This window comes from Hyaena hyaena, unplaced genomic scaffold (assembly GCF_003009895.1).
Source record: "Hyaena hyaena isolate Hyena2069 unplaced genomic scaffold, ASM300989v1 scaffold_23, whole genome shotgun sequence".
NCBI lineage: Eukaryota > Metazoa > Chordata > Mammalia > Carnivora > Hyaenidae > Hyaena > Hyaena hyaena.
Window position 1 is genome coordinate 1,000,608 of NW_024080655.1, and position 27,815 is coordinate 1,028,422.

The 27,815-nt window shown below is 43.3% G+C and overlaps 1 protein-coding gene across 6 annotated transcripts in view; it reads left to right on the forward strand.

Annotated features, from left to right (window-relative positions):
- The window catches only part of CELF1 (CUGBP Elav-like family member 1), a 75,933-nt gene extending 50,235 nt beyond the window's left edge, over positions 1-25,698 (forward strand). For 4 of the 6 annotated variants that reach the window (XM_039226699.1, XM_039226701.1, XM_039226704.1 and 1 more), the window contains 13 exons: positions 3,723-3,910; positions 5,850-5,932; positions 6,309-6,357; positions 8,833-8,967; positions 9,789-9,868; positions 10,199-10,360; positions 12,849-12,924; positions 14,427-14,555; positions 14,891-15,001; positions 15,682-15,867; positions 18,605-18,748; positions 19,169-19,335; positions 22,677-25,698. In XM_039226699.1, coding sequence (XP_039082630.1) covers positions 3,723-3,910; positions 5,850-5,932; positions 6,309-6,357; positions 8,833-8,967; positions 9,789-9,868; positions 10,199-10,360; positions 12,849-12,924; positions 14,427-14,555; positions 14,891-15,001; positions 15,682-15,867; positions 18,605-18,748; positions 19,169-19,296 — 1,471 coding nt within the window. In that variant the 3' untranslated portion in view covers positions 19,297-19,335; positions 22,677-25,698. Of the gene's footprint in view, positions 1-3,722; positions 3,911-5,849; positions 5,933-6,308; positions 6,358-8,832; positions 8,968-9,788; positions 9,869-10,198; positions 10,361-12,848; positions 12,925-14,426; positions 14,556-14,890; positions 15,002-15,681; positions 15,868-18,604; positions 18,749-19,168; positions 19,336-19,423 lie in introns of all 6 variants that reach the window. The other 2 variants (XM_039226702.1, XM_039226703.1) reach the window with 2 other exon arrangements.
- Positions 25,699-27,815: the final 2,117 nt, after the last annotated feature.

The window sequence follows — 27,815 nt, forward strand, 5'->3', positions numbered from 1 at the left end:
TTTTATTTTCCTATGGTATGTTCCACCAAGAATCCAGGTAGACAGGGCAGGTTCTGGTCTTGATTTTCACGTTTTCTCATTTTTAATGATTTGCTAGTTGCTGCCAAAAGCAGAAACCTAAAAAGAGGTGGGTTGGTGCCATGCCTCTCCCCCTAAAACACTTGCTGCCTCTTCATCTCTCTTCTTCCCTCCTGGCTTCCCTCATTCCCTGCTTTTCCTTTTTTCCATCCTGCTACCAGGTCAATACTTACACAGACTTGCCTTTTAGGAATGACAGGGACAGTATAGGCACTTCTCCAGGAAGCTGCTGAATTCATTGGTTCTTGGATAGGCATAATAAATATCAATAATTCATGATCACTGACTCTGAGGGGCTCTCCATCAGTGGGGAGGTAAGGCACACATTTGAGTGTGTTTTTAGTGATATGTAGAGTAAATGCCATACAGGGATGGCGTGGGGCCCTTGGAATACCACACTGAGAGTCTTGTTCCCAGGTGACTTTGTTGTGCAGTGGTTACTTCTAAGGACAACATGCATGCCAGAAATATGTGAGGAAGGTTGAGGATGGAAGAACATTGTTGTTCATCTCCTCTGACACAATAAAAGTTGATAACCATGTTTTCTTTATTCACCAACATATACCACATTTCACACAGTGCCTGGCCCAATATTTATTTGAGGAAAGGATAAGTTGGTGCAAAATTCCAGTTACATGATGTTCACAGCATCTTCACCATGGCCTGATAATTTGCTGTGACCTGGAAGTGCTTCTCAGACTGGTGAAGAACCATGTCCTAAGCCTGTCAATACCTGACTTCTAAAATATAATAAAAACAGTCTAGTAGGAAAACAAGATAATAAGGTATAAGCTTGCATTTTATATCTTTTTATTATTATTATTATTAGGTTGAATATATATAAAATTACTTAGTTCATTTCTATAAAAGTTTCTAAAAGGTAGGGCACTTGTGTGGTTCAGTCAGTTAAGAGGCCGACTCTTGACTTCAGCCCAGGTCATGATCTCACAGTCTGAATGCAAGCCCTGCATCAGGCTCTGTGCTAACAGCACAGAACCTGCTTGAGATTCTTTCTTTCCTCTCTGCCCCTTCCCCACTTGCTCTCTCCCCCTCTTTCTCTCAAAATGGAAAAAATGAGTTTCTAATGGGTTAAATTTGAAGATTTCCCCTGGTCCTTGAGTGCTTTGAATAGCACTGATCCAGGGGATTCTTTTGGCTAATGAATTGGTATATACAGAGGGAAAGAGTGGTTCATGGAATAGGTGGATGTGAAGAAATGGAGAAGGATTTGGAGAGTAGAGAGAGAAAGGGAGGGCATTCGTCTAGAATGTTGAGCCTCCGCTGTGCTTTTAAATAAACCATTATCATATATGTTGATTGTTTATGCTCTTGCACTAAACAGTGATGTAGAAAATTTAGAAATAGCATACAATTACAGAAGGAGGGGACAAACTGAGAGCAGTTGCCTCCAGTATTATTACAAATCAATAAATCTCTGCCTCTTTTCAGAAATCTTGTCAACATTCTTATTATCAAAACATATTCCGAAAAAAAAAGAAAAAAAAAACATATTCCGAGCACCGTTTGAGGGTTCTGTGTTAACCCTTTAACCCTCCCTAGAATAGAAATATTAAAGACCAACATTTTAATAAAATGATATTAATAAAACTGGTAATTAAACTTGTTAGATGCAGGTTGTAGGGGGTGACAGCCATTGTTTCTTTAGTCATAGGGCTTTTTAAAAAAAATCATGGCATGATTTCTGTTAGAACATTGAAATTACCTTCTAAAAGCAACTACATTTCATATACATACGTATGTATATATACACATACATATATATATATATATATACACACATACACACACACACATATATATATGTATGAAGACATATAAGAGTGTGAGCGGGGCAGGAGCAGAGAGAGGAAGACACAGAATATGAAGCTGGCTCCAGGCTCTGAGCTGTTAGCACAGAGCCAAATGCGGGGTTTGAACCCATGAACTATGGGATCATGACTTGAGTCAAGAACCTGAATTTAGTAATTCAAAACTAAAAGGAAAACCAATAAAATCATGCATGTCAAAACACAGCGGGGAGAGGTAGGTAGATTGCTCCTGTGACAATCACATCATCACAGGAGATAACAGCTGCTCTTTGTGAGCCCTCTTTGTGCACAGCATTCATTTTTATCAGGATTAGCTGCTTAAATTGAAGGGGGAATTGTTGAGAACAAGAAATTCCTCCCATCCCACACATCTGAGTACTTTCAACCAGGTGCTCTACCAGGTGTGATTTTAAGAATGAATAGCAAATAAAATAGATTCTGACTTCAAGGAACTCTCCATCTAGTTGGGAGGGCTAGGTACTGGCAGATTATACTAAAGGGTTGTAAATACTATAATGAAGGGGGAAATTTAGTACTGTTTGAGTCCTGATGAAAATGACTAAATTTACCTGAAAGAATATGGGAAACCTTTCCAGACACAGTGACGAGAGTTGGTCTATATGCCATTTGCTTTAGAGCTTTTGATATTTAGTGCTAGATTCAGCCAAGGCGGTATGTAAATAGTTCCTGTGAGTGTTCAATTATAAGAAATGTAGGAATTCAAATACAGAGGTTAAACTCTCTTCATAGATCCTGCATTCTCAAGTATCTTCAAGTGTTGTTCAGAAGACAGTAGTGGTAGAAAAACTATTGTTTTTCTTTTAAAGAAAACTAGCATTTTATTTAGGGTCAGTATTAGGACATGGCAGATTTGAGTATGATGAAGTGATTAGCTGTTTGGAATGTAATCTGTTAATGGTTGAGATGAATGCTGAGAGTAAGATCTGGAGCTACAGAGGTAAGAGTAGGACTTCGGTTCATTTTGAGTGGAAACATTTGTAGTCCAGGAGTCCCCCTAGGTTCTTGCCAGTGGGAGAGTTAAAATGAAAGTATTAAAGAAGGAGTGTTACAAGCTTGATGTAATAGAATTGCAAGAATTTGTGGATGTTGTAATGGTTTAGTTGGTAAGGGAATTAACTGGTAAAGTCTTAGAAAACTAGTAGTAACTCAAACAAAAAACCCTAGGATTGTGTTGTCATTGTTTATAGAACAATCATTTGTGAGAGTTTAAAAGGCAAAGCTTTGTTTTGGTCTCAGGCATAACTCACAAGCACTGAGAGTAGGACTGAGACAGCAGCATTCAAAGGCTGACATTCTTTCTACTCTCTTCTTAGCTTAGGCCTTGGAAGTCAGGTGCTTCTGTTCTGACATCTACTGAAAGACTTTTCACCTATCATTGTATACATTGGGATTCCTGCATCTTATCCACTAATTAACAGTCCTTTGTGATTTTTATGTACATTTTTTAAAGTTTTGTTAACTGCTTCAAAACCACTAAAACTTGCTTAGGAAGTTTACCTCATAAGTTCTTCTGAGAATTCTCATGCTAGACAAGGAATGAGTACACTTGGTTCCTTACTTAAATCCCAGGATATCCTAATCAGAATGGTGACTTCAATTTGGGATCTAATGGAAGGCATGGCCATGGTGAAGGGGAGGACCAGAGAACTCTGGTAAATTGAATGGCTGTAGTGAAAAGAAGTAGAATTCTTTCTCCCTACTTTTTCAGGAAGTAGTTGAGATCTTTAAAGAAAAGAAACATTCCCTGGAAAGCACTGTGAAAACATAATAGAAGTTCTGTTTTGTTTCATGCAGCTCAAAGAAAATGAACGGCACCCTGGACCACCCAGACCAACCGGATCTTGATGCTATCAAGATGTTTGTGGGCCAGGTTCCAAGAACCTGGTCTGAGAAGGACTTGAGGGAACTTTTTGAACAGTATGGTGCTGTCTATGAAATCAATGTCCTAAGGGATAGGAGCCAAAACCCTCCTCAGAGCAAAGGTAAAGGCTTTGGGTTGGTGTTTTGTTTGTTGTTGTTTATTTAGTTTTATTTATTTTGATAGCATGAGCAGGGGAAGGGCAGAGAAAGAGAGAATCCCAAGCAGGGTCTGTGCTGTCAGTTCAGAGTCTGACGCAGGGCTTGATCCCACAAACCGTGAAATCATGACCTGAGCTGAAATCAAGAGCCAGATGCTTAACTGACTGAGCCACCCAGGCACCCCAGGGCTTTGGGTTTTATATGTAATTTCTGTCATGTGCTTGCTGTCTCTCATTGCCAGAATGCTCCTATGGTCACATCCAAAGGGGCATTTCTTTTAAAATAGTTATACTTTCCAGCCCAAACACATTTAATGGCTTAAAAATTAAAAGTTAAGTTGATATCATGAGGCTAATTTGTAAATTGGATTGTAGATGGTCCTTTGCAAGAGCTCAGAATTCAAGAGACAAACTCATGTAAGAGTTTCTCTCTCTCTCTCCCTTTAATATTTATCTCTGAGAGAGAGAGCAAGCAGGGGAAGGGCAGAGAGAGAAGGAGACAGAGGACCTGAAGCAGGCTTTGCATTGTCACTGCAGAGCCCAATGTGGGGCTCAAACTCACAAACTGCCAGATCATGACCTGAGCCAGAGTCAGATGCTTAGCCGACTGAGCCACCCAGGCGCCCTTCTCTCTCTCTCTCTTTTTTTTTTGTTAACATGAATGTCTCTTGATCTTGGGGATGCAATGGCAAAAATAAAGTTGAAGTAAACTAACCACTGAAAGTTTTCTTTGGTGTTTTGGCTAGAGTAAGCTGAAAGAAAGGGACTATTCACACTGTACCTGTACAGAGGCTTCATAGGAAGGCTTCGCAACCAGAAAGGACGTGTTTGTAGGTAACCTATTTGTTGTAGCCTACAAGTGAATGGAAGAAAGGGTGAGTTGCTTCCAGAAATACATAGTAGAGTAGAAGTTTTATGGGAGCAATGGTAGAAAAGGCATTGGCTTTGCCCTATACATGCACATACAGTATTCTTTTCCAAATAACCAGTGTCCGAATAATTTTCTATAGAAGCTGTTCTTCAGTACACATATGAGCAAGCAGGATTGTTAGGTTTGAAGCCAGCTTGAGAGCAGAGGATCAAGAAGCAGAGAAATTATCTTCTCTATGTGTTATAGTTAACCAAAAATATAAAGTATTAGTTTCTGAAAATAACTGGCAATATAACATGCAGTAATTTAAAATCTTAATTGCAGAGTGATTTTGAAAGGAATCTATATTGTATCTCATAGGACTGTGAGCCCATATTTACAAGACATACTTTTCCCTTCCTATCCCTAATAAAGATACAAAGTACAAAATCTACAAAAGCACAGGATCTCCTGTCAGTGCCATGTGCTATTAGAAACTTAGTTATATTTGATGACCAAGGTCCAAAAAAGATATTAAGAGTTTCTTGCTCTTTAGTCCTTTTATAATTTAAGAAATGGTAATTATATTTGCGGCATATGGTAGAAATTGACAATAATATAAGGAGTGATTTATTCTGAGAAAGAGTGAGTTTCTGGTAGACTACAAGCTAGCTATAAGAGTGCAAAGCCCTTGTTTTATCTGTTCTGAGTATCTTGCCCAGCATACTACCTGGTGCTCCAAGTAGGATACATCAAATATCATGGTACTGTGACCTTTGCAAGAGAAGTTCTCTTTCCCAGAGAAGTTTATAGGAGCAGCTAAAGAATTTTAGCTATAACAATATAGAAAATGCATGGAAAGTAAGGTAGGATTTTTTTTTTTTTCTGCTTCTTTCTTCCCCCTGCCCCTTTCTCTCTTTGTGGAGGGATGCTAATTTTAATAAACCTAGTCTTCTCTTTGAAGTTCTAATATGTCTGTGGAGGAGGGAGTCCTCTAGGAATTATCTGCTTACAAAGGACTGGTTTGATTTTTTGAAATCTTGTGTATTGCAGGGTGCTGTTTTGTTACATTTTACACCCGCAAAGCTGCATTAGAAGCGCAGAATGCTCTTCACAACATGAAGGTCCTCCCAGGGGTAAGTAAGAAAGCTCCTACTAAGAAGTGGGACTGTGGTGGTTTTAACATAATGGAACATACTTATAGATGTCAGGCACACACTGAAAATCATTTTGGGGAAAAAGTAACTGCCAAAAGAATTGATGTAAAGGAGGACATAAAGGGAACATTTCAGAGAATACAAGCTGAAGGTGGTTTAGTTCTCTCTAAGCCAAAAGAATTTTGACTTCTTGATTCACATTCTGTTTTGATACTACGGGAAGATCATGAGGCTGACCTGAGTGTAGAGAGAACTCTTAAGGCTCTAGTTTTGGTATTTCCTTTAAAGTCCTCATTTATCTTTCAGAATGCCTTCAGTGTATACAGTGATAGTATCTGTGTGTTATCCTTTTTAGATGCATCATCCTATCCAGATGAAACCTGCCGACAGTGAGAAGAACAATGGTAAGCAAGTGTGTAAAGCCCTCCCCTTGAAAGGTTTCTTCTAGTTTAGTGTTCATTCTGATAGCATCTGGATTGTGTTTGCTTTAAGTAATCTTTTTATTGTTGTTATTATTGAAGTCTAAGTGACATAAAACATGTTTGTTTCAGGTGTTCAACATAATGATTCAGTATTTGTATATATTAGAAATGATCACATATAATAAGTCTAGTTAGTATCTGTCACCATACAGAGTAACAAAAAAAAGTTTTGATGAGAATTTTTAAGATCTGCTTTCTAAGCAATTTCAAATGTGCAGTACAGTACTATTGACTATACTCACCAGGCTAAATTATTTTATAATGGGAAGTTTGTACCTTTGGATCCTTTAAAAATTTTTTTCAAAGCTTATCATTTATTTTTGAGAGAGGGAGAGAGAGAAACAGCGTGAGGGGGGAGGGACAGAGAGAGAGGGAGACACAGAATCTGAAGCAGGCTCTAGGCTCCGTGCTGTCGGCACAGAGCCCCATGCGGGATTAGAACCACAAACCGTGAGATCATGACCTGAACCAAAGTTGTGCAGTTAACCAACTGAGGCAGCTACGTGACCCACCTTTTGCTCCTTTTCACCTTTTTTGCCCACTCCCTTATGCCTGACCTCCAGCAACCACCAGTTTGTTTTTTATATCTATGAACTTGGCGGGGGGGTTGTTTGTTTTTAAGATTTTAGATAAGTGCGATCATACAGTATCTTTCTCTGTTTGACTTATTTCACTTAACATAAAGTCCTCAAGGTCCATCCATGCCATCACAAGTAGCAGGATTCCATTCTTTTTCATGTCTGAATAACATCCAGCCTGTGCGCATGTGTGTGCGCACACATCCCACATTGTCTTCATCCATTCATCTGTTGATGGACACTAAGGTTGTTTCCATGTCTTGGCTATTGTAAATAATGCTGCAGTGAACATGGGTGTGCAGCTTTTTTTTCTTTTTAAGCTTTATTTATAAATAACCTCTACACCCATCGTAGGGCTCAAACTCACAATGCCAAGATCAAGAGTCGCATGCTCCACTGACTTAGCTAGCCACATGCCCTAGGTATGCAGCTTACTGAGTTTGTGTTTTTGTTTTCTTCAGATAATACCCAGAAGTGGACTTGCTGGATTATATGGTAGCTCTATTTTTTTTTAATTTTTTTGAGGAGCCATGTTGGTTTTTATGGTGGCTGCAACCAGTTTACATTCCCACCAACAGTGTACCAAGGGCTCTCTTTTTCACATTCTCACCAACTCTTGTTATTTCTGGTCTTTCTGATTATAGCTGTTCTAACAAGTGAGAGGGGATACCTCATTGTGGTTTTGATTGGCATTTTCTTGATGATTGGTGATGTTGAGCATCTTTTCATGTACCTGATGGCCATCTACTGCAGGTCTTCTTTGGGAAAATACCTGTTGAGATCCTCTGCCCATTTTTTAACTGGGTGTTTTGTCTTGTTGCTACTGAGTTGTAGGTGTTATTTACATATTGGATATCAACCCCTTATCAGATATATGATTTGCAGATATTTTCACCCATTCAGTAGGTTGCCTTTGCATTTTGTTGATGGTTTTCTTTGCTCTGTAGAAGCTTTTTAGTTTGATGTAGTCCCACTTGTTTATTTCTGCTTTTGTTGCCTTTGTTTTTGGAGTCAGATCCAAAAATACCATCTTTAAGATTGGGTTAAGGAGCTTACTGCCTATGTTTTCTTCTAGGAGTTTTATGATTTCAAGTCATGTTCAAGTCTAATCCATGTTGAGTTAGTTTTTGTGTATGGTGTAAGATTGTAGTCCAGTGCACTAAGCAATCTGTCATTTAAATAGTTTTTTTTTTTTCCTTAAAATAAATATGGTAAATAGAGGAGAGAGTTCATAGGTAAACAATACAAGAGCATTTTAGAGTAAACTGGTACGTCTTTGATGAATATAGTTTCTTATGGACAAGAGTGAAGAAAAGGGAGGTGGACAAGTTAGGAAGGAGAATTTAGTCCTCAAGAGAATAAACAGAAAAGGAAAGTGGACAGTTACACTCAACAAAAGGTGTGTTCTGTTTCTCTTGTCATGTCAGTTAAGTGTGAAAAACTTGTCCATCTTTGGTATAGTAGAACTGCTAGTAAGAGCAAACATTACTAAGTGCTGGCAAGATGCTGAGTGCTTTGCACTTAATACCTACAGCTACTTTTGAGATAAACACAGTTATCCCTATTTATCAGAGATGATAGGCACAGAATGGTTAACTTTCACGAGATCACAGAATTACTATATTTCATCTAAATGCTTCCAATTTTAATTTTAAGGTACAATTGATTATACCTTGAAAAATGTGTATCTTAGAACCCAAGTAATACGATATAAATGCATAGAGCCAGGATTCAAATGTAGATAGTCTGACTCCAGGATCTGTGCAACACTACCTCTTGCAGTAATAATGTTCAAGCCTTTTATGTTTTGTTCTCTTAGCAGTGGAAGACAGGAAGCTGTTTATTGGTATGATTTCCAAGAAGTGCACTGAAAATGACATCCGAGTCATGTTCTCTTCATTTGGACAGATTGAAGAATGCCGGATATTACGGGGACCTGATGGCCTGAGCCGAGGTGGGTATCTTTATCTTAGCCTTTAAAAACACTCCTGTTAAGTTTGGAGTCTCTTTTAGTTAGACCAGTGGAAACCAGTGAGCACTAGCCAATATGACCCTGTCATGATGGAGAGGTTGAGCTTGCTGCTGTAAATGTAGGTCCTGTCACAACTCCTCCTGCCAACTGATTCCTTTAGAATTGTCCTGGGGCGCCTGGGTGGCTCAGTCAGTTAAGCGCCCAACTTCAGCTCAGGTCATGATTGCACGATTCGTGGGTTCGAGTCCTACATCAGGCTCTGTGCTGCCGGCTAACTCAGAGCCTGGAGCCTGTCTTCAGATTCTGTGTCTCCCTCTCTCTCTGACCCTCCCCTGCTCGCTCTCTGTCTCTGTCTCTCAAAATAAAATAAAGACGTAAAAAAAAAATAATGGGGTGTTCCCCTCCAGCACCCCATCTCTTAAAAAAATATAGAATTGTCACAACTCCCTAAGGAGTCTACATTCTGCATTTCAGTGTCATGTATTAAAATTTTCTTTTTGTGCTTGGAGAGATTCCTTAAATGGAAACACTTTCTTATCTCGAGGAACTAGAGAATTAGGATTCCTCCTTTATCCCTTTATCAAGCACTGTCTTTCTTGTACTTCCCTAGTATGTCATTGAAGCATTTAATCACTATTACACTGTATCTATTACTCCTTCATTAGATCTCCAACCCCTGAAAGCAGGAACCATGACTGTTAACTGCTAGCATAGTACTTGGCACATAGTAAGTGCTCAGTAAATGTCTATCAGATAATTAATAAGCAAATGAATGAATGAGTTATTGACACTTCTTTTACCAGGTTGTGCATTTGTGACTTTTACAACAAGAGCCATGGCACAGACGGCTATCAAGGCAATGCACCAAGCACAGACCATGGAGGTAGGGAGCAGATGAACGAAAGGGAAAGTTCCTTAGCCGGAGAGTGCTAGGACAGTTGGCCATCAAAGCTCTGCAGCATGTGCAGCATCCGATTACCGTAAAGGTTAAACAGGCTGAGCATCTTAAAGTGAAAAAAATGATTGCTTTTTTAAAAATTAACATAGTAGAAGTTGCCCTTTTAAATCTGTCTTTTTGCCACTTGTGTCTGTCAAGAAGAGAGTCATTTGGCAGTGAATGAAATTAGAATGCATCCTGTGTGTCACTACTAAGGAGGAGTTTTCCTTCGTGCAGAAGGAGGACCTTGACCCTTTGGCTTTGGTGTTTTCATAGGGTTGCTCATCTCCCATGGTGGTAAAATTTGCTGATACGCAGAAGGACAAAGAACAGAAGAGAATGGCCCAGCAGCTCCAGCAGCAGATGCAGCAAATCAGCGCAGCATCTGTGTGGGGAAACCTTGCTGGTCTAAATACTCTTGGACCCCAGTATTTAGCAGTGAGTCTTTGTGGTTTGCTTTCTGCAGACTGTGCAAGCTCCCAGCTGTTTCTTTTTGTGCCGTCCCTAGCTAATAGACCAATGGCATTTACAACTTTAACATATCAAAATTTTACATAAAACTTTAGGCAATGCAATATTCTTTTCACTAATGTTAGTGTATCTGTCTCTCGCGCACACTCTCACACTCTCTCTCACACTCTCTCTCTCTCTCTCTCTTTTTCTCTTCCTCTTTCTTATAAACACATTTTTGGTTATAATTTGAGACTTCTACTACTATTAAAGTGAAATCCTAATTTCCTGATACAAAGATTTAGAAATATCTCCTGTGTCCCCCGTCCCTTCATTTTTTTAAGAAGAAAATTCTAAGAGAATCTTAACTCTCAAATATCTCCATATTTCTTTCTCCCAGATGTAGAGAGCATATTTAAGTCCTTACTGAGTCTTTCCTGAAGAGTATGATAAATGTTTCTTTCCTCTGACTGAGAGCACAAGATACTGACATAGACATTATTAAATGAGTATTACTGGTGTATTTTTGAGTTCACTACATTGTAGATGGATAGCCTTAACTTTTTCTTGTTGAGTTTGAGTCATGTAGTCCAATAGTTCTAATTTAGAATCTAGATTTACTAGATCTATGATATTTGTTACAGGGGATCATCATTGTTTTAAAACCTGAAAAGAATAGCAGACAGTACAAAATACTTAAAACTATCTCGTCTGTGAAGCTATCAAGGGAGGAAAATCAGTGGTGAAACCATTAGATTTATTTGTATGGATAGTCCCAAAAATATACACATGAGAATAATTATACACTTTTACTCCACATCCTTTAAAACATTGTCCTATACAGAAACAGAAGAAAGGCAACGATTTCTGTCTCCCAGTACTGACTTCTGGCTAATTTGATGCCTCCTGGTTTCATATTTCTAAAATGCTAGAAGAAATCCCAGTTTTCCAGCTAGTATTTCTCTGAAGTCAAAAAGTACAGATGACTGGTGTATCTCATCAGATTAAATTGTTTCTTAGTGCTAGAACATTGATTGTAAGTTCAGGAAATTCAGAGAAATTTTATCTTAGTCTTCTGCCAAAATGATAATGCGTTTAGAATGACCTCTGTTATATGTATTCGCTTTTCTTAGAGAGTTTTGGAGCTCCTTTTTAGGGTAGATTCCCTTTTTATTGCCATTGCCACGTCTAGCAGCACATGATGGTATTTGTTGAGAGCTGCGGTCTTTTTGTTTCAGTTAGACATGATCCCTGCCCTCAGAGCTGTTCTCATTTAGGGAGGAATAAAGGTGCCAGGTATAGAATGCACAACCCACCAGTTGGGATTGAACACATTGCCCAGGGTATTTAAGAAGACAGAAATGAGGACATGTGGGTATATAACTGATAATACATTATTACTAATTATGAGGTTCTTTCTGGAATAGATGGACTTGAATTTCTTGTCTGTTGGACTAGAGCAATGGCTCTTAATCTTCTTGGGGTGTAGACTCTGTTGAGAAGCTGATAAAAATTGTGTGTATGTGCATTTTCTCATTCTATATCTGGAGGTTTGAGGACCTCCTAAAACCTGTATGGACTAAAGGGATTCATGATGACTAAGGACCCAGGTGTTTATGGAAATGGGTGACAGGTTGAATAAAGGATTCAGAAACGAGAATACCAGCTGTCCATGAGAAAAAGTGACTGACTTTGAATGGAGCAAAGGTTTTCAGCAGGTTTGTTAGGCGCAGGTTGCTGTTTGCAAAGATAGTAAGATCATGGAGATCCATAGGCTCATGGACAGGCTCTCATTGTATTTGTTAGGGGACAGCCATTGAAAGAGAATATACACTGAACTGATCAATGAGTCTGCCAGTCATTTGGTCATCTGTAACAGTGAAGACCAGTTTTGTGTGTGTTGGAAGAGATAAATGGGGCTGGATGGATATATAGCATCAAAAGACTGATCTAGTCATGGTTCCGTTGTGACCATTAAAGGATGACTCCAGGAAGTGCCCTGAAATGGTTAGATTTGATACTTAAAATGTGTGAGGTAGAAATTGGGTATATCAGTGGGAATAGTGTGCAAAGTAAGATGTGTGGACTGAACTAAGAACTTGGGAGCGGGGAACTGGACGTGGCAGGCATCCATCTGCAGACTCACATTGCAGTGGATTGCATAGCTGCCTCAGTTGAACTTAGTTCTCTGCTCTACTTCTGTGCTCTGCTGTGCTGCCTTCTGTTGCCCAGGGACTTGAGCTTGGCTCAATACTCGGTTACTGTAACTGTCTTCTGGGTCAGGGCTTTAGCTGTGACGTATTGTCCTGTGCTGTCATAAGCCTACTGTTTCTGTTGTGTTGGCTTGGGTTCTTGTCTTCAACTCTCTTCTCTCTGGGGGCCTCTGCACTCTCGCTTTGCTGTGCTGTAGAGTTATCCCAGATGCAGAACCAGCCCTCACTCTCACTCTTGTTCTGTTTTTTGGTGTAATGTCTAGCTTTATTTGCAGCTCCTTCAGCAGACTGCCTCCTCTGGGAACCTCAACACCCTGAGCAGCCTCCACCCAATGGGAGGTAAGTGTTTCGCTGCTGTGGAGGAGCAGCAGCAACCAGGCCACCAGACCCAGCTAACAACAGTCTGAGAGTTTTGCACCGTTTGTACAGAAAACAAATGTTTTTCCACTCATTACAAAAACCTAACACAAGATGCACATCCCAGGACTCAACCGCCTTGTCTCTAGAAGGTGGCTCTGTTAGTTGCTGATCCCAGATTGCTTTGGGGTTGTCTGATACTCCCCATCCCTTTAAGTCTCTCTTGAGGAGGAGGATGGAAAAGGAGTGGTTAGCATGTGTGGACTATCTGAGACCATTTTTATAAGGAGAAGATTGCAGAAACTCTTTATTTGCACAGTAAAGTGACTTTTCCAGTGACTCTGTGAGGTCTGAGAAGAAATCCATGCAAACAAGCTTACCCAGAAACTGCTAGAATCTAGGCAGATAATTTATCACTGTGTCTTATACATATTATTTCTTAGGTGAATTACCTTTTATTGCTGTTAACATGCATGGAAAACTTAATTGACAAATACCTGAGTTGATAACAAAATGGGGGTTCCACAGACAGAAGTAGGCCGTCAGACAAGTTAGTGGAGGTAGGGAGTGGAGCAGTCCCAGAACCTCTGCTACTAACCCTTCTGCAGTGGGTTCAGGCTCAGCAAGTGCACTTGAGAAAGGGGTAGTCTTAGATGAACTGCATTTTACTCTGTGAGAAATGTTGGTATTTGTTCACTTTGTCTCAGTGACTTGGGAGTTTGCTGTGTTTTTGAAAGTTGCTAAGTGTTTGGGAATCTGTGTTGTAGTTTCATTTTTTATTCTCCCTAACTCTCCCTGCAATCACCACTGCCTGTCTACTTTTCCATCATCCAATAAATGGTTTGCAACACATTGTGCAGTTCACATTTCTTGTTCCTTTTAACTGTTGCTTGGATTCTACTTGGAGGTTTTATCCTCTCAGTATTTTTCTCCCTCCTCCTTCTGATGAGTAATCTACTATTAAAGCTGTGGTTTCTCCTTAGTCTTTCTCCTATTGCTGTTCTCACATGCACCCCTTCCCCCCCATCATTCATCCCTTGCCCACTTGCATCCTGCTGCATGTTCTGCCTGTCTATCTCCATAGGAAAGAGCAAGTCCCCTATAAAGTGTGAGCGAGGGGCTCGGATGCAGTCCTGCTCTATGCCACAGGTTTTGTCATTTGTTGTTCTCTTGGACACCAGGTGTGATGATGGTAGACCACAGACCTAACCGTCTCCTGGTTTCCTACTTGCCGGTCCCTATTGTGAATGTTCACTTGGGGTAGCATGCTATTGGATTAGATAGCTCTTCTCTGAGGAAATGCTGTCAGGTGTCTTAATGAGTTGAGGGATATCTGAATCTTTTTGGAGCCTTGTAGTATTTCTTGTAAGGTTTATCTAGAAGAGGTCCTCTTTGGGACCAGCCTTCCCAGTGTGTGCAGTCGTTGCTGGAGTGGATATGAGGACCCTTATCTGCCAGCTGATCTCTTGCTTTGAATGTTGCAGGATTAAATGCAATGCAGTTACAGAATCTTGCTGCCCTAGCTGCTGCAGCTAGTGCAGCTCAGAACACACCAAGTGGTACCAATGCTCTCACTACATCCAGCAGCCCCCTCAGCGTACTCACCAGTTCAGGTAAGTGTGTCACTGGAACCCAGTGTGGCTTGCGCAGAATCCCAAGAGAGGGGTCTCATTCTGGAGAGTGGTTAACATCCCTTTCCGGAGGGGTCAGATTATGAACAATTAATTTTCAAATGTCATCTTCTGACTTAAGAAAAATCTCACAATTTGAAGTTTCCTGTAATTGTCGTTTGACTCTGTGTCCCGCAGTACAGTTACCAGAATCAGTAACTGAAAACCTCTTTATGAAGACAATACTTGAGTAGTATCTATCACTCTTGTGCTTTGGTTCCTGTTGGCGTGAGAAGCACGTGTTGGCTCGAGCTTAACACTTGGGTTTCTGGTCACAGGGTCCTCACCGAGCTCTAGCAGCAGCAGCTCTGTCAACCCCATCGCCTCCCTTGGAGCCCTGCAGACATTAGCTGGAGCAACGGCAGGCCTCAACGTCAGCTCTTTGGCAGGTGAGAGGCGGCCCCTGGATGCCATCAGGCCGTTCTTCGTACAGGTAGCACGTTTTAAACAACCCTGGTAGGGGCCCCAGTCGAATGAAAAGGGTATCCCAGTGAAGTTAATAATCACGGGATTTCAGGTCAGACCTGAGTTAAATCCTACCTCTGCTCCTTAACTAGCTGTAACTTTATACCATCTTTCTAAGGTCATTTTCTCATCTGTGAAGTGGGAATAGACTACTTGGAGGGTTGTGAAGTAAACGGAAACATAGGTAAAGTGCTGAGCACATGGCTTAGTACAGCATCAGGCACATAGAATTAGCTGCTCTTGTGATGATAGGATTTACCTGCATCTTGTCGTAAACCACACACACCCTTTTAGTCCCCAAACCTGGGATCTCATCTTACCAGATTCCAGCTCTTTGAGAAAGTAGCGGAAAAGCCAGAGAGAAAATGGAGTAGGTCATGTGTAAGTGGTGTCATTTCTTACACAGGTTAGAAGAATGTATTGGGGAGACCCACACCTGCTTATGGCATTTTTTAATATGCCCATTAGCAGTAAGGCCTGGTGAGTGTCCTGAGATCTGACCAGTCAGGGAGAAGCCGAGAGATAAAAGGGGAAACTTTGGAGTTGTGTTTGGCGTCAGTCAAGTCTTTCCAATATGTTAATCCTGCTCTTCCCCACAACCAAGGGATGGCTGCTTTAAATGGTGGCCTGGGCAGCAGTGGCCTTTCCAACGGCACTGGGAGCACCATGGAGGCCCTCACGCAGGCCTACTCGGGAATCCAGCAGTATGCTGCCGCGGCACTCCCCACTCTGTACAACCAGAACCTGTTGACACAGCAGAGTATCGGTGCTGCGGGAAGCCAGAAGGAAGGTGAGTGCGAAAGGACAGAGGGGCGTTACTCTCCCTGCAGCAGAGCTGAAGGTCAGGCAAAGGCCAGGAGGCTCGTTTAGGGGGGTCAGTGCTTTTCTTTGGCAGTGTCAAGGGTAGACTGAGAAGTTCTGTAAAGTGTGTTCTGCTTTTGGAATGTTCTCTGGATGTGGCTCAGATCAGAACCTGTGTTTGCCCTCCTGCGATCACGCTGCAGGTTTTAGATGATGAACCATACTGACCTTACTGTGTAACAGCAATTTGGCGATCTCTGTTAGGAAGTCATCTTTGTGGATTATAAATTTCTCAGAGGATATCTTCAGTCTAGGTGTCCCTTTTAAGCTCTCTTACTTGGCATTTTCCTCATTTCTGACCTTTGCTGTTACTAATTAATGACGCACTGAAGGTGATGGGACAGAAAATTATGGCCCATGGTTGATGAATTGGGAAGTGTGTGCTGTGACATAAATGGTGTTAAATTCAGGAGAGACCTTCTAGGCAGAAAGAGGCCTGAAGGTGGTTTGTATCCATAGAAAGTCCTGCTGACACCTCTGTGCTCATACTTGACTGGGTTTCTGCAGCCAGAACCTGGCAAGGTTTAAGCACTGATGTGGAGAAAAGACACGTAGCCTCTATTGCCATGGCAGCAAGGACTCCTGGTCTGGTGCCTCCTCACCTGCTCCGAATCAAAATGCTTCTGTGCCCTAGGATGTGGTAGTGGGGCACCTGATAGCACTGCAGAGACGGACAGTAAAGCAGGAGAAGCATGAGGTGTTCCGTGTGGTGCTCTGAAGACTGACGGATGGGAAAGAGGGATGGGGAGCACCCGAGGCACAGCATTTTGTGTAGAACAGAGAAGGTCTCTAACTTGATGTTTAGTCAGAGACCTGAGGAAGTGAGGAAGCAAGCGATGCACACATCTAGAGGAAGAAGGGTAATGGGGGCAGAGGAACACCTGTGTTTCATCAGTGCAAAGGCGCTGCTTCTGTAGTGTTCCGTGATGTGTTTGATGACAGCAGGGAGGCTGGGTGGCTGGAGAGTGGCTGGACTGCAGTTATAATCAGTGATCTTTGGTTAGGAAGTCATTGAGTGTAAGTGGTTGGAAGAGGAAAGCACATTCTGTTTTCGAGATCAGTGTTAATCATAGGTACCTTTTTTCACTTTTTGTTTTTTAATTTTTTTAATGTTTTTTTTATGTTTTTGAGAGAGAGACACACACACACACAGACACAAGCAGGGGAGGGGCAGAGAGAGAGAAACAGAAATGCAGAATCCGAAGCAGGTTTCAGACTGAGCTGTCAGCACAGAGCAAGATGCGGGGCTTGAACCCATGAGCCATGAGATCATGACCTGAGCCGAAGTCAGACACCTAACCAGCTAAACCACTCAGGCGCCCCAGTGTTTGTTTATTTTTGAGAGAGAGAGAGAGAGAGAGAGAGAGGGCACACATGGGAAAGGGGCAAAGAAAGGGGGACAGAGGACCCGAAGAGGGCTCTGTGCTGACAGCTGAGAGCCCGATGCAGGGCTTGAACTCAAAAACTGAGATCATGACCTAAGCAGAAGTCAATGCTGAACTGACTAAGCCACCTATGATCCCAATCATAGGCATTTTTTAAAATGTAATTTCTGGGGTGCCTGGGTGGCTCAGTCGGTTAAGCGTCCAACTTCGGCTCAGGTCATGATCTCACGATTCGTGGGTTCGAGCCCTGCGTCGGACTCTATGCTGACAGCTCAGAGCCTGGAGCCTGCTTCAGATTCTGTATCTCTCTCTCCCTGGCCCTCCCCTGCTCTCGCTCTTGCTCTCTCTCTCAAATAAAACATTAAAAAAATAATAAAATGTAATTTCTTTGTATTGAGGTTCACTATACATGTAAAACTCACCTTTTGGGGAATATATAGCTCTGTGAGCTTTGATGAACACATACAGTCACGTGACCACCTTCACAGATGGAGAATGCTTCCATTGCATGCACCCCCCGCCCCCTATTCCTTCATGTCCCTTAGTAGTCATTCCCTGCCACCACCTCCTGCCTCACAACTGCCAATCTCTTTGCTGTCCGTGTACTTTCTAGCACAATTTTGAAACCTGTTATGTTTATAATCCCTTTCTACTTCCTTTTCTGTGTTTCTCTACAAGCCTTTTGTCTCCAATTTTATTGCACCACACACAAGCCTGCCTGCTTTATTGTCTCAGCCCTTGCTCCTCCCACAAGGTCAAATTCTGACACCACTTAGTGGGAAAGAGTCTGTATCACTGATTGCTGTTTAGTTTTCTGTTTTGTGTTTGGAGAATCTGTTTAGTTTTCCAAATGAATCTGTGTTGTGGGATACAGACCATTTTTTTGTTTTGTTTTTTTAAGAGGTTTCTGGGTTTTGTTTTTTTTGTTTTTTGTTTTTGTTTTTGTTTTCTTAAATAGTTTATTGTCAAGTTGGTTTCCATGCACAGACCGTTTTAATGCCAATGAAAATGAGAAACGGTGGGGGGGTAAGTTTGACACTGATACTGATTTTTTCTTTCTTTCTTTTCTTTCTTTCTTTTTTTAAGTGTATTTTTGAGAGATGAGTAAGAGAGGGGCAGAGAAAGGGGGAGAGAGAATCCCAGGCAGGCTCTCCCCTGATAGCGGATCCCATGACCCTGGGATCATGACCCAAGCAGAAACCAAGAGTTTGAACCCTCAGCCAGCTGAGCCACCCAGGGGCCCCAGCACTGATGCCTTTTCAATCACTGGGTGTTTTGAAGGTCCAGAAGGAGCCAACCTGTTCATCTACCACCTGCCCCAGGAGTTTGGAGATCAGGACCTGCTGCAGATGTTTATGCCCTTTGGGAATGTCGTGTCTGCCAAGGTTTTCATAGACAAGCAGACAAACCTGAGCAAGTGTTTTGGTATGTTGGCTTCTCTTTTGGTGTAGGGAGGGTTAAGTGCCTTTACCACTGAGAACAAGAAGGGGCTGAAAGCAGGGAGAGCCGGGTTTGAATTGGGTTACTGTTTAACTCAACCTTAGGCAGATCAGTTTTTTCATTTCTATAGTATGGATGAGAGATTTCTACCCGTACTGTTGCTCCAGAAGTAATAATAATATATGGAAATAGTTTGGTCAGAAAACTTCAAAGTGCCATGTAGAAGTCAAGTGGTACTGTCAGGAACCTAATTTGTTTCATGTGATAATAATTTCCAGAATTCTTGTCCCTGCTGAGAAATTTGGGATTTGAGACTGTGCTCATAAGATATCTCTTGCGTAAGGAGGACTTGGAATCTACTTGGCTCATCAGGTCCCTCACCCAGGTTTCTTCTTGGATACACAGGTTTTGTAAGTTACGACAATCCTGTTTCGGCTCAAGCTGCCATCCAGTCCATGAACGGCTTTCAGATTGGCATGAAGCGGCTTAAAGTGCAGCTCAAACGTTCGAAGAATGACAGCAAGCCCTACTGAGCGTGCTCCCCTCTGAGACTGGAGTGAGAGGGTCTTCTGGTAAGTGGGGGAGGAGCACCCTTAATGATTCGAAGCCCTAAGGCTGTGTGTTGACAGCCCTGGACCCTGATCCCTGCCACTCTCGCAGGCACAGCTTGCCCTGAAGACTCGGCTACTGCCTTCTGTGGGAGTTTCGCTTCGTACAGAGGACGAGTTTGTGCTTTGGTTTCCAGTGTTTTACTTTGGAGTTTAGGTGCCATATCCTGAGTTTTTTTCTTTATTTAAAGTTTGCTGTGTTTGTAACCAGTGTGTGTTGAGAAGGACCAACATCAAACCGCCCTGGGGGGGAGGAGGGGATTGGAGAAACATTAAAAAAAGATCAGAGCTTTCCCCAAACTACCCCAAGAGAGAGGATAGAGTGAAACCAAAAACTGACCACAGAATCTCCTTGAGTGCGAGAGTGGGTGAAATGAGAACTGGCATCTAAGGGCCTTTGGGGAAGAGGGAGACGCAGAGGCAAGGCTGGCTTTGGAGGCGAGGACAGTGACCCACACCCTATGGTCCTGGGAGCTGGAGGCTGAAGTGCCTCCGTAGCTGCCTTCTGGGGAGTTCCTGAGTTCTTGCCACCTAGTTTTCAGATGCTTGTGCAGAATTTCTGCTGCTCTTTCCCAAGAGGGAGAAGACAGTTCTCTGGAAATAAAGCACCTGTTAAATTAGCTTGACATATGCAAAAAGCAGGGAGACATCACCCATTACGGCTGGAAAAGCCGCCCATTGGTGTTGGATTTGGCTCCGCCTGGCTGGTGGCTATCAGGGAGAAGCAGCCAGTCAAAGAGGTTTTTAGTTTATTTCAACACCACATTGTTAGACCATGGCCCATTTCTAATAGGTCCCTTTAAGTGAGGCCTCTAGGCAAGATGCTGTCTGGTTTCCTTCCTTGTAATTGACCACAGCAAAGAGTGTCACTTCCATCCCAAGCCACCGTTTTCTCCTGAGAGCAGATCTAAGAAGGGCTTATAGTATCTAGCTTGAAGGGGGCACTTCTCCTGAGCAGAGTGATCAAAAGCCATCAGATTAGGGGAGGAGGAGCCTCCTTCTGGGTGTACCTGAAGCAGAGGCCCCTTTCAGTCAGAGCTGCATTTGTCAGCAGCCAGCACTTACTCCGTAAAAGGATGAGAATTCTGTGCTTGCCTCTGCGGTTGAGCGATCCCAGAAGTGGTATACCCCTCCCCGCAACACACACAAGGCAGGCCCCTCTTCTGACCACTCCAGCCCCTTCTGCTCTTGGGGACAGAGGAGACAACAGGACGTTTACAGCCTCCCTGTGGATTTAGTGTTCATTTACCTCAGTATTACCGTGTTCATTTTTGTCCTCGTGCTTACAGTTAGCTCCCTGCTGCCTCCCGCAGGCCTCACTGCGGCTCTTGCCTGTGACCCACACAGCCTCTGGGCCCTTCCTCTGCTCCAAGAAATGCTGTGGGGCTGGAGAGCCAGAAAGAACGTGCTGTTGGGAATGTGCACCTGAGCAGAGGTAGCCCTGTTGGGATATGACTCTTAGCCAGGGACAGGGTCCCTGGGATCTTAAACCTCACGAACATCGGTCCTGACCCCTGACAGCAGAGATGAGATTAAAGGGGTTGGTTTGGTATGAAGTCAGATGGGGACTCTCTCCTTGTCATACTGTCCATTTGGGTCACAGACAGGGATTGACCGTCTTGTTGTTGTACAGATAGTTTGGTGGTGTTGGATTATCCCATTGACGCAGGGACAGCTGTTCCCTTCTCATAGTGATAACTTGGGTCTGTTGTCCTCTAAGAAACGTGAAACATACTTCTTAAGCTGAACCACGTAAACTTGAATTCCGTGCACTGGGAGAAATGTGTCCTGTGTTTCAAGGATAAAACTGTTCCAAAGGCTTCCAGGGTCATGATGGGATTTTTTAAATAAATGCAAAAAATAAAAATAAAAAAGAAAAAAGAAAAAAAGAAAAAAATGCTAGGTTGGGGAGGCGCTGTTCTGAATCCCAACCGGCTGGAACCAAGAATGTCGTTTCTATTTTTATAGAAGTTTTATACAGCTCCGGGGTGGAGAATATTTATTACCTAAATTATATCTCTGGAAAAGGCCAGGATTTTGTAGAATCCAGAATGTGATTGTTGTACACACAGGGTGCTGTGTATGATTGAAACTACTGACTCTCTGTGGCCCGTTTGCAGCCCAGCTAATAATCTGCCAGAGGGGAAGGAGTTAATGCTGTGAATTGGTGGAGGAGAGAGCTGTGCTCCCCAGGGTGCTGCCGGTGCTGTGATAGCTGACCTTCTGTTCTGTCTTCCTACTTGGCCATCGAGGGGTTTTCCAAAGCCCAGAACTCTGCTCCCTCCCTACTTTCTCCCCCATCCCCCTCCTCCCGCATTTCACAATTATTTGTCCATGGATTTGCCCTGGGCTCTGGGACCTTATGAAACGCCTTTTCGAATAATATGAAAGGCAAAGGTACAGTCAGCCCACGTTTGATAGCAGACCCAGAGGGTTCCTACCTGCTTGTGAGTTCTGTTTTCTGAAAGGAGCATGTGCCACAGCAGGGCCCTGGGCTGCCACAGCGGCCAGCTGGTGAGACCAGGCACTTCTCTCTGTTCTCTCCCCTGCGCAGCGAGTGAGCACGGTAGCACTGCCCTTGAGCACAGTTCTCTCCCCAGGCCAAAGATGGTTTGTGAAGAAGCTGCTCCCCTACAAGTCTCACAGTGTGGAAGGGTTCAGCTCTGAGAGTGGAGACTAGCAGTCGAGTCTTAAGCAATCCTTTTCTGTTGTGTGGGGGTTTCACTTACATAAATGTGTTTTCTGCTATAGTTTTGTTTCTTACTTGGGTTTCATCATGAAATTAATTTGCCTTGAATGTAGCCAGACACTGTCTCCTGGGTCCCACATGAGTGGCCAGGGCCTGCGTGGAAGCTAAGAGCTTGGATTTCTGGAAACAAAAGGCCATCCCCGTAGAGTTGAGGAGAAATCCTGGCCCTCTCCCCTAGAGAGTTCCCCCACCCCAGCCATGGTCTTCTTTCTCCTGGGTTTGAGGAGGGGGGAGGCTGCGGCTCTGTTCCACCAGAGAGACCTTACCTTCTTCCTCGGACGAGTTTGGGCGCCTTGGGAAATCCAAGCCTTAGGTTCCCTTCTGTCTCTGGCAGTTGGATGTTTTCTTGGTGTCCTCCATGTCCTTTTTGACTTTTCCCTGTGTCCATTGTTAGCATGTGCAAAAGTTCCCTGTCATTACCCAGCCCCCGCCCCGCCCGCCTCCTCATTTCAGGGCTGTACACAGTGAGTGTTCCTCTTCTCTCTCTCTCTGTTTGGATGTATTGCTCTGTGTAACTCAGTGGGTCTCCCTCTTTCTGGTTTGTTTTTTTTTCTAGATTCCTGCCGTTTGTTCATCGTTGTGCCTAAAGCATGTCGATGTGGCGTCAAGTACATCGTCCAAATCCCTGTCTCTTCAGCTTCTCTGATGCTTGAACTCTCACCTTTGACCTTGTGTTGACCTTTGATGCTGACGTGTATTTTTATTATGTTTGTTTCTTTCTTTGTTATTTCTTTTTTTCTTTTCCTTTTTTTTTTCTTTTGTGCTGCCAAATTGGTTTTGCTAGAACGACTGCTGAAGGGGAAATATTTAAACTTGCATTTGAATATAAAAAAATCTATTTTTCTAGAACTTCATAAGATAACCACTTGATTTTGTGATTCCAATTCTTTGTAACTGTCTTCAGAGCAGCCCTACTAGCACATACCGCGTGGTGTTTGTATTTCTGTGAACACACAGCCAGTCCGTTTCTAGGCTTTGTTTCTCTGTGTGCTTAGTTTTAAAGACAACTTTGAAGTAAACAATGAAATAAAAGATGTCACTAAAACCTTTGAGGCTCCTGAGCACATTTTGCTGATATAGTTTGTGGGGCTTGAGGAGACCGCATGTGTTCTTCTTGTTTTTCTGAGTTCTCAACTGCAGAAAACACCTGAACCCCTTTCCTTTTTGACCGCAGGCTGCAGTTTAGCCAGCACTTTTTCTTTTTCTTTTGTGGTTCTTCCCTGTAGTGACCCTGCAGGGAGCCTTCAAGTCCCTCTGGCCCCTTCCCCTCAGCCCCGCTGTGCCCACCTCCATGCTTGTTCCTACAGTCTCCACAGCAAAATGTGATGCTTTTATTTTTTTTTTTTGTTTTGTTTTTGTATTGTTTTTGTGTTTTTGTTTTGAATTTTTTCCTTTCCTACTAAGATTATGCCCAGAAAAAACAAGTTTTGCATGTTTCCTGCTGTTTCTTCACACCTTCGTATATATCACCTTCACCTCTCTGTTTTCTATAGTTTGTGCAAAAACTGACCGATTTAAAAGGGTTTCAAAGAAGCTGTTTTAAATTGTTGTGGGGTTGATTATTTTTTTCAAGATTGTATTGTTTTATTTTGAAGTGGCAACTTTCTCCTCTATTGCCCTTAGAGCGTTTGCCTGTGCACTTAGACTGTCACCTCATGTGGCCTCCAGGCCTCAGCAGTGGGGGGGGAGGGGGGGAGGGGTGGGGGGAAGGAAGCTGGCTGCTCTCTTCAGAGATGGTTGGGAAGGGGGCCTGGACAGGCACGAGGAGCAGAGATAGAACCCAGAAGGTGGCTGCGGGTGGGCAAGAGGTTTAGCGCATTAGGGGTAGTGAGCGTCCCTCAGCCCCGAAGGAGGGTGCTCTTAACCACTCAGAGGAGGCCATCCATGCACTAAACGGCAATATACCTGCCAGCGCTTTTCCTAGGTGACAAGCACAATACTACAGTCTTCACACTGTTTACAGCCCTGGGCACCAACTACCCCACACTGGCTCTTCACCACAGCTCTGCTCTTGCTTAGCTAGTGGGGTGGGGATGAGGGCAGGGATTTGGGTTTTTGTTTGTTTTTTGTTTTTTTTAATTGGGTGAAGAGCCAAATAGCTACTGTCCCTGGGTGCCAGGCAAGCCAGTTCCTTGGTTCCCTGAGGGGAACTTGCTCTCCTCTCTTGTGGCACCATCCAGCCTCAGGGTCTTAGGGACTTGAGTAAGAATGTGAATGGTGGAGGGAGAGGCCAGAGGAGACTAGAGGTCACGGGATGGATCTGTGGAGGTAAGAGGTTGTAGAGAGGGAGGAGTTTGTCAAAGATTCCACCCAGACCTAAGCTGCTGGCGGGTAGGAGAGCTGGGAAGTAGGATTGTCCAGGGAATGGTGAAGAGGGGTAGCCGAGGGATGGGGGGAGGGGGGTGGGGAAGGTAGAAGCACTGTTAGCATCATCTATGCTGGGGTTGATGAAGGTAGGGATCCGGGCAGAGTTTCTGCTGTGGGACCCAGCAGGTTGCCTAGTATTACGCTTGAGGCCACTCTTACTAGGAGGAAAGGGCGGCCAAATGGAGGCCCAGTGTATGGTAGGCTGCTTCATTTCCTGGAAGGGGTGATTGGATGGAAAGAGGCCAGGAACCCCAGCCTGAGCGAGACTGCCGTGCACCCCACAGTCTGACTGCACAGAGCCGCCTCTGTTGGCAGAAGGCGCTGAGGCTCCCCTTCCTGTGTATTCAGAATCCGTGTTTGCCAATATATTTTGCTTTCAATTCCAAGAGGAGCTCTGGGAAAACCTGTGGATAAAACCAAATGCCAAACGTTGGACGTTGTTTCCTTTTCCTTTTCTCTCTCTGATTGTTTTAATTGTTCTGTGGTGGTTTTAATGGATTTGAGACCCTGGAGCGGCAGCTGCCTTTCTGATTTCCAGCTGCTTTTTGTGAATAATTTAAAAAGAAAAAAAAAAAAGAAACTTTACATTTTGGAGACAAACCTGTGTGAGTTTTTTATTGGTACAAACGTTGTATTTAACACTAGGGGTTTTGTACAGTTTTTTGCCTTTTCTACTAGAAAACAATGTAAAGTGATTTCACAATGTGAAGAGAAAAAAAAATTGCCACTATGACCAAACGCACAGTCTGTTCTGCAGCAACAATGGGATTCAATCAACTCAAAGTCGTGATTCAGCCGTAGAAATGCTTTTCCTTTACCTTGTTTGAGCTTTTCCTTTCTTTCCTGTTTTGATTTGCAAAAGAAAATGTCTTTTCTGTGTGAACTTGTGTTGTACTATGTAGAAAATTATGAATTTTACTTTAATGGTTTAAAAAAAAAAAAAGGCAAGAAGAGCCTTTGTCGCTTTTCTGACCTGATCACAGAGTTTGTGTAGTGGATTAAAAAAGAAAAAAAAAATTGTTACAAGTTTGGAGCAAGGGAGTATGTGTTTAAAAGGAATCTCCTTCCTTTTTTTGTGTGTTTTTCCTTTTGTCCCAATGGGGAACCTAAATCTGTTTTAATTGCACAGACACACGGACAAAAAGTCATTTTGTATCTGCCAAGTGTGGTACCTTCCTTTGTTTATTTGCTATTAAACTGTTTGAGAAGAACTGACGTTGTCTTCAGAGTTGTTATTGATCGTTGGGGTGGTCAGTGGGTTCCTTGGGGCTGGTGGGGTTCGTGTTATTCCTGAAGAGCGGGTGCGTGCCCTGGCAAGGTTTTGTTTTGATGTGCCTGTTTCATGAAACTCACCAAAGGCTCCTGAAAGACCATAATTTCTCCCCAGAAAACTACCTTCTCTGTCATCCCGTATTCTTCCACAACATCCCTGCTGATACAGGAGCACCTTCAAACTTTTTTGGAAACCTTCATTCTTTGGCTTCTTCTGTTTCTAGTAGTGGCTGCCACACTGCAGAATTGGCCAGACCAGTGAGTGCAGATCCCCTCTCTGGCCTGTGGAGTCCTGCGCACCAGGGAGGCGGCCAACCCACATGGAGCCCCAGAGCAGGGCACCCTTCCCGTCTGGCCCTTTAATGCTCCACCACAAAGTGGGTCAGCCCCTTTCCCCTTCATGCTGACCTCAGGACAAGGTCACAGAAGGGCATTTCTAGGATTCCTTGAGTTTACTACTCAGTAATTCTAGATCACTCTCTGAGACTCTACAGCTAGGCCTCCTGCAGATCCAAGAGCTGCAGGCTCGGCCCTGGGCTGGGAGTCTAGAGGCCTCGGCCTCAGCAGAGTCCCCCTGTGTGGGCTGTGTCTGGAGGAGCATTTCTCAGTGGGAGTTACACTGAATACTAGCCCACGAAATGTTTGATGAAGAGCGAGCTCTAGATATACGTAAACTTGGGAATAGTGCTTCCTCATTTGTGTTCATTAAAAATAAGTTTAAAAGTGGAAACTCGGGGGGGCGCCTCGGTGGCTCAGTCTGTTGGGCGGCCGGCTTCAGCTCGAGTCATGATCTTGCGGTTCGTGCGTTCGAGCCCCCCGCGTCAGGCTCTGGGCTGACGGCTCAGAGCCTGGAGCCTGCTTCGGATTCTGTGTCTCCCTCTCTCTGCCCCTCCCCTGCTCATGCTCTGTGTCTCAAAAATAAATTAACGTTAAAAAAATTTTATTAAAAAAAAAAGTGGGAACTCTATTACTCTGCCATAATTATCCTAGCTAGCTTCACTGACTGTTTACCACAGTCCAAGTGCTGTGGGAAACACTTGGTACATGTTATACGTTCCAGTCTTTATAACATCCCTGGGAGGAAGCTACTGTTTCCATCCTCATTTTGTAGATGAGTAAACTGAGGTTAAAAGACATTGGGTCGGGGCGCCTGGGTGTCTTCGTCTGTTAAGCTTCGGACTTCAGCTCAGGGCATGATCTCAGAGTTTGTGAGTTGGAGCCCCCATCAGCCTCTCTGCTGTCAGCGTGGAGCCTGCTTAGGATCCTTTGTCTCCCTCTCTCTCTGCCCCTTCCCCGCTTGCCTGGGAAAGCGCATGCCTGCTCTTTCTCTCAAGAATAAACAAACATTAAAAAAGGTTCAATAAAAAGATTGGGTTGTCTACTAGAAGGTGGTGTGCACTGAGAATCAAATCGGGTCTGCCTACCTCCCAAGCCCTTTCTCTTAACCACTACTGAGGAGCAGTCACTCCAGAAGAGCAAGTAAGTGTTCCTTTAGTTAAGCCGTGCCTTCTCCTCACACTTGCTTGCACACTGTCACCTAGGCTCTAGTGGAGGGAACTGGGGGCCTACAACTCTCGTGGCTCCCTCAGGTGGTGAATCCGTGCAGCTGCCCCCTCCCTCCGCTCCCCACCTTAGAGCAGCCATCTTGGTATAGAAGGGATTTGCTCCCAGATAGAAACCAGCACGCATGACGAGGCGCTGCTCCCTGTGAGGACTGGAGTACTTCCTGCGTCAGTCCTGCCACAACTGTTCTTTACCTAATTCTTTTTGATTTGTGGTGAAATATATATATATATATATATATATCCCCAAATGTTCTGAAACCATTCATAAGTAGATAATCCAGTGGCACTCAGCACATTTACAGTCTTGTGCAGCCATCACCACCTGGTGTTTTTAAGTCCGTTTGAAAGGCACCTTTTTCGACTTCACCTCATTTTGACCATTAATATTTATGAAGTCACAAGTTTGATATTTTAATTATGTTTTTAATGTACATTATGTGTTTAAATACACATTAAACTACATAACCAATACATGTATGTCTTCTCACAGA